This window comes from Caretta caretta, chromosome 2 (assembly GCF_965140235.1).
Source record: "Caretta caretta isolate rCarCar2 chromosome 2, rCarCar1.hap1, whole genome shotgun sequence".
Taxonomy (NCBI): Eukaryota; Metazoa; Chordata; order Testudines; family Cheloniidae; genus Caretta; species Caretta caretta.
The window spans coordinates 1,921,355-1,933,674 of NC_134207.1; the positions used below are offsets into that span (position 1 = coordinate 1,921,355).

At 63.2% G+C, this 12,320-nt stretch overlaps 2 protein-coding genes across 5 annotated transcripts in view; both read left to right on the forward strand.

Annotated features, from left to right (window-relative positions):
• Window positions 1-2,754, forward strand: part of MAF1 (MAF1 negative regulator of RNA polymerase III) — a 45,537-nt gene extending 42,783 nt beyond the window's left edge. For all 3 annotated transcript variants that reach the window (XM_048837116.2, XM_048837117.2, XM_048837119.2), the window contains exon 8: window positions 237-2,754. In XM_048837116.2, coding sequence (XP_048693073.1) covers window positions 237-258 — 22 coding nt within the window. In that variant the 3' untranslated portion in view covers window positions 259-2,754. The remainder of the gene's footprint in view (window positions 1-236) is intronic.
• A 6,361-nt stretch (window positions 2,755-9,115) lies between these two features.
• WDR97 (WD repeat domain 97) overlaps window positions 9,116-12,320 on the forward strand; it is a 71,298-nt gene continuing 68,093 nt past the window's right edge. The window contains exons 1-4 of one of the 2 annotated variants that reach the window (XM_075124853.1): window positions 9,116-9,531; window positions 10,039-10,187; window positions 10,898-11,481; window positions 12,146-12,267. In XM_075124853.1, coding sequence (XP_074980954.1) covers window positions 9,483-9,531; window positions 10,039-10,187; window positions 10,898-11,481; window positions 12,146-12,267 — 904 coding nt within the window. In that variant the 5' untranslated portion in view covers window positions 9,116-9,482. The remainder of the gene's footprint in view (window positions 9,532-10,038; window positions 10,188-10,897; window positions 11,482-12,145; window positions 12,268-12,320) is intronic. The other variant, XM_075124854.1, reaches the window with a different exon arrangement.

The following is a 12,320-nucleotide window of genomic DNA, read 5'->3' on the forward strand; positions in this document are numbered from 1 at the left end:
AACAGAGCTTCTGGCCCTGGCGGGCCCTGGGAGCATGGTGCCTGGCCCTGTTGAATTGAAACTTGTGAAGGTGTCACCCCTTCTGAGAGGGACTCGAGGCTGCCTGGCCGTGGCCAGTCTCTGTGGAGCCCCAGCTGGTGTGCGCCCGGGGTGGGGTGCCTGGCTCTGAGCTGCAGCCAGCTGTGCTTCCCCCAAAGCATGTTGGGCAGAGCTGTGACAGCTGTGCTTGTTTGCAGGGTGCAGGTTATCTGCATGTGAGTGTCCAGATGAGCTCCAAGAAGTACTCAGCCCTGCTGAGCCAGCCTTCCAGTCTCCAGTCCATCAGCATTGAGGATGGGCCAGCCCTGGCCGCTATGTGAACTACCCCATGCACAGAGCCTGCAGCATTGCTCTGCTCTTTGGCGCTGGGGGCTCCAGAGTGCCCCAGCTCCTGCCCCACAGCACTGCATGTGGAAAGCAGCTGGTGCTTCTGGGCTGCAGATATCCTCCAGCTGCAGGTGCTGCCCGAGAGCCCGTTCCCTCCAGACAGGTGCTGCGTGATTGGTCAGCAGAGGCCACGCTCTCACTGCCGGCCTGGGCTCCAGCTTGCCAGATGCTTGCGCAGGGCCTTTGAGATGGTTCAGTGCACTTTAGGAATTGATTTGCTGGCTGCACTGATGTCCTGCTCCTGCTGGCTCTGAAGCAGGGCAGGCTGCTCCTCGGGCACTTTTCTTTACTGATGGCGACGCAGCAAACTCCGTCCGGCCATAGCAGCGGCAGGACAGGGCATCCTCGCGTCCTGGATCTCCTCTTTCAGAACTGTTGGTGACCCACCCCTCCCCCCACGTCACTGGCCCGCTCCCTGTTTTTTTGGGGGGGAGGGGGGTTGCTTGGCTCCTGCTCACCTCATGGGCTCAGTTTGCTCTTTTCCAAGGCTGTAGCAGCCACCCTGTGGCCCCATGCTGAGCACTGCTCCCCTGTGCAAAGGAACTGGCTGGGAGAGCGAGCTGAGGCCGGAGGGGCTGTTTGGTGGTTGGTTTGTTTGTTTTTGTTTTGTTTTTAAACCACAGATGACTTTTGGCATCAGCTGTGCTCGAGCTGGGCAAGAGCGCGTGTGGGGCGGGGCGGGAGGGGGTGGCTGCTGCTGGGAGCCTGCTCCATCCGGGAGGGCTGCAGAGCCTGTTTTCCTCTTGTTGGCAGCTCAGCCCTGTAGGCTCTGACTCATGCTCTGGTTTAACTGCATCCTCCCCTCCGTCCCCCATGGCCAGTTCCACAGCACTGGCCCTCCTAGTGCAGGCTGCTGGGCCCGATGCCAGGATGAGTATACGCTGTCCCAGGGCCATAGCAGGACTGGGGTGCAGAGCTGCATGGGCACTGGATCATATGGGGGGGCGGAACCTGGCACTAGCATGGTGTCTGCAGAGGGCAGCAGCACCAGGTCTTGCTCCCTGCAGCTCCTCCTCTGGCCTCACTCGCCCTGGCAGGTTGCACCGGGTAGCTGGTGTAGTGCAAACCCCTAGTGGAGATGTGCTGGCAGAGGATCTGGGCCCAACTTCTCTGCTGCAAGGGAAAGGTGGAGAGGGGCCAGCCCAGCACAGTCAGGGCCTCTACATCTCAGCCAGCCGAGGAGGGCTCCGGGAGCTTGCCTGTGGAGCCGCACACTGCTAGCCTCAGGCCTGCGGAGGGACCTGTAGCTGGCCCATGCACCAGCCTCGTCCACCTGAGCCTGCTCGTCACCCAGCCTTCTTCACTGCTGGAATCTGCCACAGGAATGGAGTTGGTGCCCCAGGGGCTCTGGGGTGAGCCATAGCTTTCCCTACAGCTAGGGGACCGTGTGGGGTTGCCAGCTGCCCCCAGAGCCTCCCCTTCGCTGTGGGGCATTGTCCCTTCACCTGTCCCCCATGGGCATTTGGTCCAAGGCGAGCTCGTCACATCTGCCCAGCTCAGTGCTTTAAGGGCCAGCAGGTGCCTGTACATCGGTGCTGGCAGGAGCTGTCTTGGCAGTAACCATCTGCCTCCTTGAGCGTGCAGGGTGTGCCCAGGGCCCTTGCTGGCCTGTGGAGGATGAGGGGAGGGGAACCTTAAGCTCAAAGCATCCTGTTTTACCCACCTGTGGCCTAAGGAGGCTGCTCTCCCCAGCGCTGGGAGCCATGGCTATACCCTTCTACCCTCGAGCAGGGGGCCCGTGTGCATTGACCATCTCTGCTAAAGCGCTGCAGCCACAGCTAGGCTCTGGCTGGAGCTCGCAGCATTTGGGGCTCGTTGGCAGGGGCTCGTGAGCCTCTGAGCTGTGCCATGGCTGGCCAGCAGGGTGAAGGGCACCCTGGTAGCTTGGACTCCTGCCAGATGCTCCGCATGGCCTGTGTGGGGTCTCTGCAGTGGTGCCCGGGCAGAGGGCTGGTGAGCACAGCAAGCTCCACCGCATTGCTCAGTCTAGGCAAATGTGGCCCGTATCCATGGTTGAGATGGGGCCCTGGCCAGGAACCATGGGACCAGATCCCAGCCCAGCTACCGAAGACCTGGCATTCCCGCTCCTGCCTTTGCCCCTATGTTCACTGGCCTGAGTGGTGCATAGCCGGCCTCTTGGCAGGGAGCCCCTGCTCCAAGGGGAGGGCACAGCTGCTGTTCCCCTGCGCTGCTTCAAGAGTTTGTGCCTCTAGGCTCCTGCACGGCAGGTGGGGAGCTGGGGCCAGTTTCATGTTTAAGTCCCTGTGAGGTTTGACTTTACTGCATAGCAATGTATCGTTACACCAATAAAGTTTATCTGTGACTGATGCCCCTTCCTTTAGAGAATCCATCCTGTCCATGGGGCTGGAAGAGGGAGCCTCTGCAAGTTGAGGGGGCAGGGGCGGTACCAGAAAGGTGCTGGCCGTTCAGCGTTCCTGCTGCTCGGCGGGTTCCCAGCTGGGGAAATGGCAGCTACGCAGGCAGGGCTGGCTCCTCCTTGGGGCCTGCTCGAGTGTCCCTTCTGCACTCACTAACCCCCTCCCAGCCCTGCGCAGCCCCTTCCCCAGCACGTGCTCAGGAGCCTTTGGAGAGTCAACCTGAACGTTCAATTGCACCGTGTCCTCCCATTCGCCGGTGTCCTGCCTCCTGTGTTTGCACCTCTGCAGACGCTGCCCTGGGCTGCTCTCCCCTTTCTACCCTTTACGTGTAGCTGGGAGCCCCAGGGCCCCGTTTGCGAGGTGTTGTGCAACCAGACCAGACCTTGCCGTTTATGTGTAAAACAAGCTGCCAGCGGGAGCTGGCCAGGCGCCAAAGTAGACGCGCACACAGCCAGGCAGTGGGCTCTCACCTCCGCAGCCCAACCGTTGTCAAGGTTTGTTACCATCCCCCCAGGAGGGCTGTGGCGGGGACAGTGAGGTCGGTTTGCAGTCTGGGGCGGGGCAGCAGTGGAGAAAGCACAAAGGGAGCTTGTTTGCAAATGTTAATTTCTGCCCCCCCCCCCCCCCCCCCCAGCTGCTTCTCCGGTCAGTCCCTCCTAGGTGCCAGCATGGAGTGCCCCGTGCCAGGTGCTGCACCTGCCTATGCTGTAGGGGTGGGGTGGGGGTGGGATAAGGAAAGTGGGCCGCTCAGCAGAGTGGCGGGGTTGGGAAGTGCAGGGGTCAGGGGGTGACCAGCTGGGGGCGATTAGGGGGACAAATCTAGGCGGTGGTCTCAAGGCACAAGCAGCTCTGCAAGTGCAACCAACTCAATGCCAGGTAGATACAATCCAGCCCCCATGGTCCTAGCACAGGCCCCTGGGGGCTCCATGCCCCTTGGCAGCTGGTGTCTGCCCAGGATGGGACTTCCTGGTGTGTGTTGGGGGCTTGAGCCCAGGATGTGGCGTCCACTCTGTGGTCTCCAGGCTGGTCGTGGAAGCTGTGATGGGAGTGGTGCCGTGGGCAGGGGCCTGGGCGCTGGCTCTGAGGCTCTCCTTGCTGGCTGTGGGGCGGGCGGAGCTGGGTGGGAGGGTGGCGTCTGATAGCTGGGGACTTTCCTTGTCCTTGGATGATCTCTGCCTGAGGCCTGGAGGTGGCAGCCTGCCACTACTGGGGGCTGGGCTCGGTGCTGCCAGCCCCCACCTCCCCAGGACAGTCTGCGGCTGCAGGTGGGGATCTCCTGGGTGTGGGGTGTTTCCCTGGGGTGCTGGGGGCGGTTGTGATCATTGCTGTTCGTACAGCCGCTGCCTCGCACGGGCCCGTGGCCAGCCCTGAATCAGTTCCTGCTTCATGTCCCATAGCGGCCGGGGCCTCTTTCCCCTGCCCCCAGGGCGGCCAGTGTCTCAGCAGAGGGCTGCTGCCCCGGCTCACAGTGTTGCCGGCACCCAGTGCCGAGAGGCTGAACAACAGCTTGAGTTGGTTCGTTACCCGGTGTGCTACACCCAATAATCACAACGGGGTGGAGAAGCAGAAAAGTTTATTTGCAGCTGCAAAAAGGTACAGGGAGATTTGAATCTCAAATCCTGTACAACAGAGCAGGAAGTTACACAGGCTTTTATACATCCTTTTTCCCAGCATACTTATCCAATAGCAAGCTGCCCCAAGTATCCATATAGCCAGCCAATCCAGTTCCCAGCCAGTTCCCTGATTCTCTGTATCATTTGTTAAACTAAACATAAAGCTGCTTTATTCAGCATTGTTCTTCCATATCTCCCCTGTTTGGCCTTGCTTAGTTTCAGGCAGTCTGACTCCGCAGCATATTGTTGCAGATTCTCAGCATAACTGCTGTGTGTGCCTCCAGGCGGGGGGGCCAAGGACACTTGGGCCTAGCACGCAGAGCTGCTGCGAGTGTCTCCAGGCGGGGGGGGGGGGGCAAGGACACCAGGGCCTAGTGCGAGGGGGCTTCATCGACACTCGTGGTCTTCCATCCCCTCGAGTTACCTAGTGGCCATGCCCCAGTGTTCCCAACAACAGGGATGGGGTGAAAGGCGCTGGACTGAGGGCCGGATTCCTGTTAAAATGGCAGCCTGGGACTGGTATGAAGACAGGGCTGCGTGGCCCCCACCCGGTTCCACAGCAGGTCTCCCCTGATGCCAGGGAGGGGCCTTCTGTCCCGGCGTCCCCAGGCCATGCTCTGAAACTGCTCCCCATGAAGCCAGTCAGGACTCTGGGGGAGTCTCCTCTCTGGGAGCAGCCTGTCTGCAGGACACACAGCTCACCCGGCTTCCACCTTCCTGGGTCTGACCTCGGAGCATTCAGCCTCCTCTGCCCCTCCGTGCGCTTCCCCCAGCGAGTCCGCCCAGGCGGGGTCCTGGGGGGGCCAGAGGGTCCTGCCCCCCAACTTCGCAGTCAGACGGGACTCTCAGCCAGCCAGTAACACAAAAGGTTTATTAGACGACAGGAACATGGTCTAACACAGAGCTTGTAGGTGCAGAGAACAGGACCCCTCAGCTGGGACCATTTTTGGGGGCAGGGAGCCAGGCAACCACATCTGCCCTTCACTCCTCAAAAAGAAAAGGAGAACTTGTGGCACCTTAGAGACTAACCAATTTATTTGAGATAGTCGCTAAGGTGCCACAAGTCCTCCTTTTCTTTTTGCAAATACAGACTAACACGGCTGCTACTCTGAAACCTTCACTCCTCGTCCTCAGCCAGCCCCAAACTGAAACTCCCTCCAGCCCCTCCTCCTCTGGGCTTTGTCCCTTTCCCGGGCCAGGAGGTCACCGGATTCCTTTGTTCTCCAACCCTTTAGCTCTCACCTGGGGGGGGGGGGGGGAGAAGGGCCCAGGCCATCAGTTGCCAGGAAACAGGGTGTCGGCCATTTATGTACCATAGAATCATAGAATATCAGGGTTGGAAGGGACCCCAGAAGATCATCTAGTCCAACCCCCTGCTCGAAGCAGGACCAATTCCCAGTTAAATCATCCCAGCCAGGGCTTTGTCAAGCCTGACCTTAAAAACCTCTAAGGAAGGAGATTCTACCACCTCTCTAGGTAACGCATTCCAGTATTTCACCACCCTCCTAGTGAAAAAGTTTTTCCTAATATCCAATCTAAACCTCCCCCACTGCAACTTGAGACCATTACTCCTTGTTCTGTCATCTGCTACCATTGAGAACAGTCTAGAGCCATCCTCTTTGGAACCCCCTTTCAGGTAGTTGAAAGCAGCTATCAAATCCCCCCTCATTCTTCTCTTCTGCAGGCTAAACAATCCCAGCTCCCTCAGCGTCTCCTCGTAAGTCATGTGTTCCAGACCCCTAATCATTTTTGTTGCCCTTCGCTGGACTCTCTCCAATTTATCCACATCCTTCTTGTAGTGTGGGGCCCAAAACTGGACACAGTACTCCAGATGAGGCCTCACCAATGTCGAATAGAGGGGAACGATCACATCCCTCGATCTGCTCGCTATGCCCCTACTTATACATCCCAAAATGCCATTGGCCTTCTTGGCAACAAGGGCACACTGTTGACTCATATCCAGCTTCTCGTCCACTGTCACCCCTAGGTCCTTTTCCGCAGAACTGCTGCCGAGCCATTCGGTCCCTAGTCTGTAGCTGTGCATTGGGTTCTTCCGTCCTAAGTGCAGGACCCTGCACTTATCCTTATTGAACCTCATCAGATTTCTTTTGGCCCAATCCTCCAATTTGTCTAGGTCCTTCTGTATCCTATCCCTCCCCTCCAGTGTGTCTACCACTCCTCCCAGTTTAGTATCATCCGCAAATTTGCTGAGAGTGCAATCCACACCATCCTCCAGATCATTTATGAAGATATTGAACAAAACCGGCCCCAGGACCGACCCTTGGGGCACTCCACTAGATACCGGCTGCCAACTAGACATGGAGCCATTGATCAATACCCTTTGAGCCCGACAATCTAGCCAGCTTTCTACCCACCTTATAGTGCATTCATCCAGCCCATACTTCCTTAACTTGCTGACAAGAATACTGTGGGAGACCGTGTCAAAAGCTTTGCTAAAGTCAAGAAACAATACATCCACTGCTTTCCCTTCATCCACAGAACCAGTAATCTCATCATAGAAGGCGATTAGATTAGTCAGGCATGACCTTCCCTTGGTGAATCCATGCTGGCTGTTCCTGATCACTTTCCTCTCATGCAAGTGCTTCAGGATTGATTCTTTGAGGACCTGCTCCATGATTTTTCCAGGGACTGAGGTGAGGCTGACTGGCCTGTAGTTCCCAGGATCCTCCTTCTTCCCTTTTTTAAAGATTGGCACTACATTAGCCTTTTTCCAGTCATCCGGGACTTCCCCGGTTCGCCACGAGTTTTCAAAGATAATGGCCAATGGCTCTGCAATCACCGCCGCCAATTCCTTCAGCACTCTCGGATGCAACTCGTCCGGCCCCATGGACTTGTGCACGTCCAGCTTTTCTAAATAGTCTTTTCTAAATACCCTGGCCCTTCGCTCCCCCCAGCCCCCGCAGGCACTGACCCCCCCGCCCCGGCCAGACACCCGAGCCCCTGCGGGCACTGACCCCCCCGCCCCGGCCAGACACCCGAGCCCCCGCGGGCACTGACCCCCCCTGCCCCCCCGGCCAGACACCCGAGCCCCCGCGGGCACTGACCCCCCCGCCCCCCCCGGCCAGACACCCGAGCCCCCGCGGGCACTGACCCCCCTCGCCCCCCCCGGCCAGACACCCGAGCCTCCGCGGGCACTGACCCCCCCGCCCCCCCCGGCCAGACACCCGAGCCCCCGCGGGCACTGACCCCCCCTCGCCCCCCCTGGCCAGACACCCGAGCCCCTGCGGGCACTGACCCCCCCTGCCCCCCCGGCCAGACACCCGAGCCCCTGCGGGCACTGACCCCCCCTGCCCCCCCGGCCAGACACCCGAGCCCCCGCGGGCACTGACCCCCCCTGCCCCCCCGGCCAGACACCCGAGCCCCCGCGGGCACTGACCCCCCCTGCCCCCCCGGCCAGACACCCGAGCCCCCGCGGGCACTGACCCCCCCTGCCCCCCCGGCCAGACACCCGAGCCCCTGCGGGCACTGACCTCCCCTGCCCCCCTGGCCAGACACCCGAGCCCCCGCGGGCACTGACCTCCCCTGCCCCCCCGGCCAGACACCCGAGCCCCCGCGGGCACTGACCCCCCCGCCCCGGCCAGACACCCGAGCCCCCGCGGGCACTGACCCCCCCTGCCCCCCCGGCCAGACACCCGAGCCCCCGCGGGCACTGACCCCCCCGCCCCCCCCGGCCAGACACCCGAGCCCCCGCGGGCACTGACCCCCCTCGCCCCCCCCGGCCAGACACCCGAGCCTCCGCGGGCACTGACCCCCCCGCCCCCCCCGGCCAGACACCCGAGCCCCTGCGGGCACTGACCCCCCCTCGCCCCCCCTGGCCAGACACCCGAGCCCCTGCGGGCACTGACCCCCCCTGCCCCCCCGGCCAGACACCCGAGCCCCCGCGGGCACTGACCCCCCCTGCCCCCCCGGCCAGACACCCGAGCCCCCGCGGGCACTGACCTCCCCTGCCCCCCTGGCCAGACACCCGAGCCCCCGCGCGCACTGCTCTTGCCCAGTGCCCGCAAATCCTGCGGCCGTAAACAGAACCGTCTCCACGGCGACCTGCCTTTCCCCAGCACTGGGCGCTCTCTGCCCACCGGTGCAGGGTGGGTGGCATTGGCCTTTCCTGGGCCTGCGGCCTGGCAGGGTCCAGCTAGAGAGGCCTGAATGCTGAGGGGTTTGGCCATCTGGCCTGGGGGGGGGTGGCACCGGCGGGGGCTGTGGGGGGAGCTCGGGCGTCTGGCCTGGGGGGGGGTGGCACCGGCGGGGGCTGTGGGGGGAGCTCGGGCGTCTGGCCTGGGGGGGGGGTGGCACCGGCGGGGGCTGTGGGGGGAGCTCGGGCATCTGGCCTGGGGGGGGTGACACCGGCGGGGGCTGTGGGGGGAGCTCGGGCGTCTGGCCTGGGGGGGGTGGCACCGGCGGGGGCTGTGGGGGGAGCTCGGGCATCTGGCCTGGGGGGGGTGACACCGGCGGGGGCTGTGGGGGGAGCTCGGGCGTCTGGCCTGGGGGGCGGGGGCTGTGGGGGGAGCTCGGGCGTCTGGCCTGGGGGGGGGTGGCACCGGCGGGGGCTGTGGGGGGAGCTCGGGCGTCTGGCCTGGGGGGGTTGGTGACTGTGGGGTCTGTCAGGCGTCAGGCGGGGTGTTGGGGGGCAGCTTGGTTGTCAGGCCCGGGGGGTGGCACCTGTGGAAGATGGGGGGCACAGTGGGCAGGAGGCTCCAGCTGCCCCGCTCTGAGCATCCCTGGCAGGAAGGGGCTGCCATGCAGGGAGCCGGAGCCTGGACTGCGCCAGGGCTGGGTTAGAGGGGACCCAGCGCCCCACATGCTGGCGAGTGATCAACAGCGGGGAGGTGGGGAGATGCTGATCTGCCAGGGCCCCTCAGGTGAGCTGGGGAGGGGCTTATCTGGGGGACGGGGGTTGCCAGTGCCACCTCGAGGCAGGAGGGACTATCCTGAGCTCAGCAGTGGGTTCCCTCTTGCCCCTCAGAGCCCTGTGGGTGGCCGAGTTGCCCCGGCCTAGCAGAGCCGCCTGCGGGGGGCTGAGGCGCGGACAGCCTGACCTGAGGAGATGCTGCTTTCAGCCACGGCGGAGCAATGGGAATCGCAGGACAGTGGCTGTAAGTTGCCCCATGGCTGCCCTCGCCTCCACCTCCTCCCCGTGCCCCCCGTCACCCACTGGGCCTTTGGCTGCCCTGCCCCCCAGCATGCCTCCTCCGAGACCAGGCGGCTGCCTCTGCCGGCGCTGTCCATGCCCAAGACGATGCCAGAGGAGGATGCAGCCAATGCCCCCTCTGTACACAGCTGCTAAGCAACCTCCCGGCACAGAGCTGGGTCCCTCTGAACCGGGGCCTCCTCTGTGCCCAGGACGGGGGCAGGTGTGTTTGTGCCGCCTTCCTGCTGCCACGGGTCAAATGTCCCCTGTACACGCCTCTTCCCAGCTGTTGCCGGGAGTCTTCCCTGGGCTTCGGCCCTCTCTCGGTAGCGGTGAGAGCAGGGTTTGGGCATGGTGCGAGGCCGAGGGACAGCGGGGGAACGCAAGCACTGTACTGGGGGATAGGGGCTGCATGGGCACCAAGTGGGGGTGAATGAATGGGGAGGGGGTTTCCCAGCCTCTCTTTCCACAGCAGCGACCTCGACAGGGGTGGCCGCCACTCCCAGCGCCATGTGTCACCTGAGCCCCCTGCCGGCGGCGAGGGAGGAGGAGACCCAGCTGACGAGCGCCCGCCGGCTCTGGGCCTTGCTCCGGGCGGGCATCCAGGCCACTATGGAGAAGGTATGTGGTGGGGGAAGGAAGGAGCTGCCCGAGGCCTGGTGTCCCTGTAGACGCAGGAGAGGGCGGTGATGAGCATGGCCTGACCGTGGTGGCTGCTGCCCCTCCCCGGCCAGGCCACGGTCACATCACCACGCCAGCCCACCGGCAGCGCATCCATCGGGATCCTTGCTCAGCTCATTCTACCAGACCCAAACGCCGGCCTTCTCTGGAGCCCCGTGGAGCCGTGCCCGAGCAGCAGCTGAACCCAGAGGTCTCTCACTCGGGCCCCACGCTTCCCTATCCCCACATAGCTTCTTGCCGAGCCAGGCTAGCTTTGCCCTGTCCCTCCCCACCCGGAGCCGGGGCTGACCGTCCCCTACAGGCCATTCCCTGGAGGTTTCTCCTGCTGGCTCCATCAGTGTCTGCTCTCCCGCAGTGGGCATGTGACAGGAGGTGCCTGAAACCATCTGATACCCAGACATCACCCGCAGCATTCAGGTGCTCCGGTGCCCCGTCAGTGTGCCTCGCACGCAGCCACCCTCCCCGTGGAGCCGTCGAGCACCAGCTTGCACTGCTCCACTTGACTCGGGTTGCAGCAGGACATGCTGGGACCTGCGGGCCCCGAGTGGTACCTGGGGGCCAGCCCTGCCCTATGCCGAGTTACCTGCTGAGCAGCACGGTGAGGGCAGTGGATCGTGGCGTCGCGTGACTCCTCCTCCTCCTCCTGGCAGATGAAGAAGGAAGAGCTGAAGGCTGCTCAGCTGACCCACGGTCTCCAGCACCTGCGTCACCTCAGCTTCCCGCAGCCCGTGCGCCAGGTTGCCTACAACAGCAGTGCCAGCCTCTTTGTGGTCCTGGATGCGGAGAGCCAGCTGCACCTGCACAAGGAGGACGGCTGGTTCAGCCACAGCACCCAGGCCCCGGAGCCCATCGCGGGCTTGCTCTACGCCACCCAGGTCAACAAGTACGTGGCCTGGGACCAGGGAAGCCTGCAGGTGCTGAGCCCAGACTTCGAGGTCCTCTCCAAGGTGCTGGCTCCGCATGGCATCCGTTGCTGCCACTACGGCCCAGAGCTCAATCAGGTGGTGACAGCTGGAGCGGGCAGCCTGTCCGTCTGGGCCTTCCGCTATGGATTCCGCCAGCTGCAGTGCCAGGCCACCGTGCAGCAGGGCCTGTCCCCTCGCGACACCTTCAGCCGGCTGGCCCTGGACACCGGCATCCCCCAGACATGCTTTGCTGCCTGCGGCACCGGGGTTGCTGTCTTCAACCTCTCCCAGGGGGAGCTACTGACCTTCCAGAGGGACCTTCACAACAGGTGACAACTGCTCTAGGGAGTGGGGCGCTGCCCTGCCAGCCTCAGGTGTCCCAGTGAAGAAAGAGCGCCGGCTTTCCACCCTAAGGAACTTCACGCTCTTGTAGGAGGGCCTGGGCCCTGGGCTCCTGCTCCATGGGGAGGGGAGGGGCAGGAGGCACTGGGTGGGTTCCAGGTTCCCCTCCCTCGCTAGCTGTGCCCAGCATTGGCATGGGCGTGTGGACAGATGGGACTGGCCAGTTCTGTGTGTCACCGCCAGGACTCCTCAGTGCATGCGGGGACCTCTGGTCTCTCTGACGCTCACATTCAGAGGCTGCTCTCGTCTCTATGTTTGTAAAGTGAGACGGGCCCATGCGCTGCCGGGTCGAGGGCTGCGCTGGCAGCTGCTGCCTCTGCCTTGGCTGGGGCAGGCTGTGGGACCCTCTGTGAGCCCTCCCTGCCCATCCCTGGGTGGTGGGGCTGGAGTTTCGTAGACACTGCAGCTGAGAAAGCCCTGCCTGGCCCCCAGGTCTGTGCCCCCAGGCCCAGCCACCAGTGCGACTTGCCATGTGCCCCGGGGCTTGTGCAGTCATGGGGTGACCCTGCCTGGTGCCCAGCACCCTGCGGCGCCCTGGGAGGGGTGGGGCACCGGAGCCGGCAGGAGCACTCATGGCTGCCTCTCTCCCAGGGCCATCACTGACATCGCCTATTGCGAGGCGGGGGTGTGTGTGGTGACCGCCTCCCGCGACACCACCATCAAGGTCTGGGACAAGAAGTGGCTGATCCAGACAATCTTCGTGGGACACACCGGTGAGGGCCGGGGGCTGAGCCCAGTCTGCCACGAGCACCCTCCCCAGCTGGGG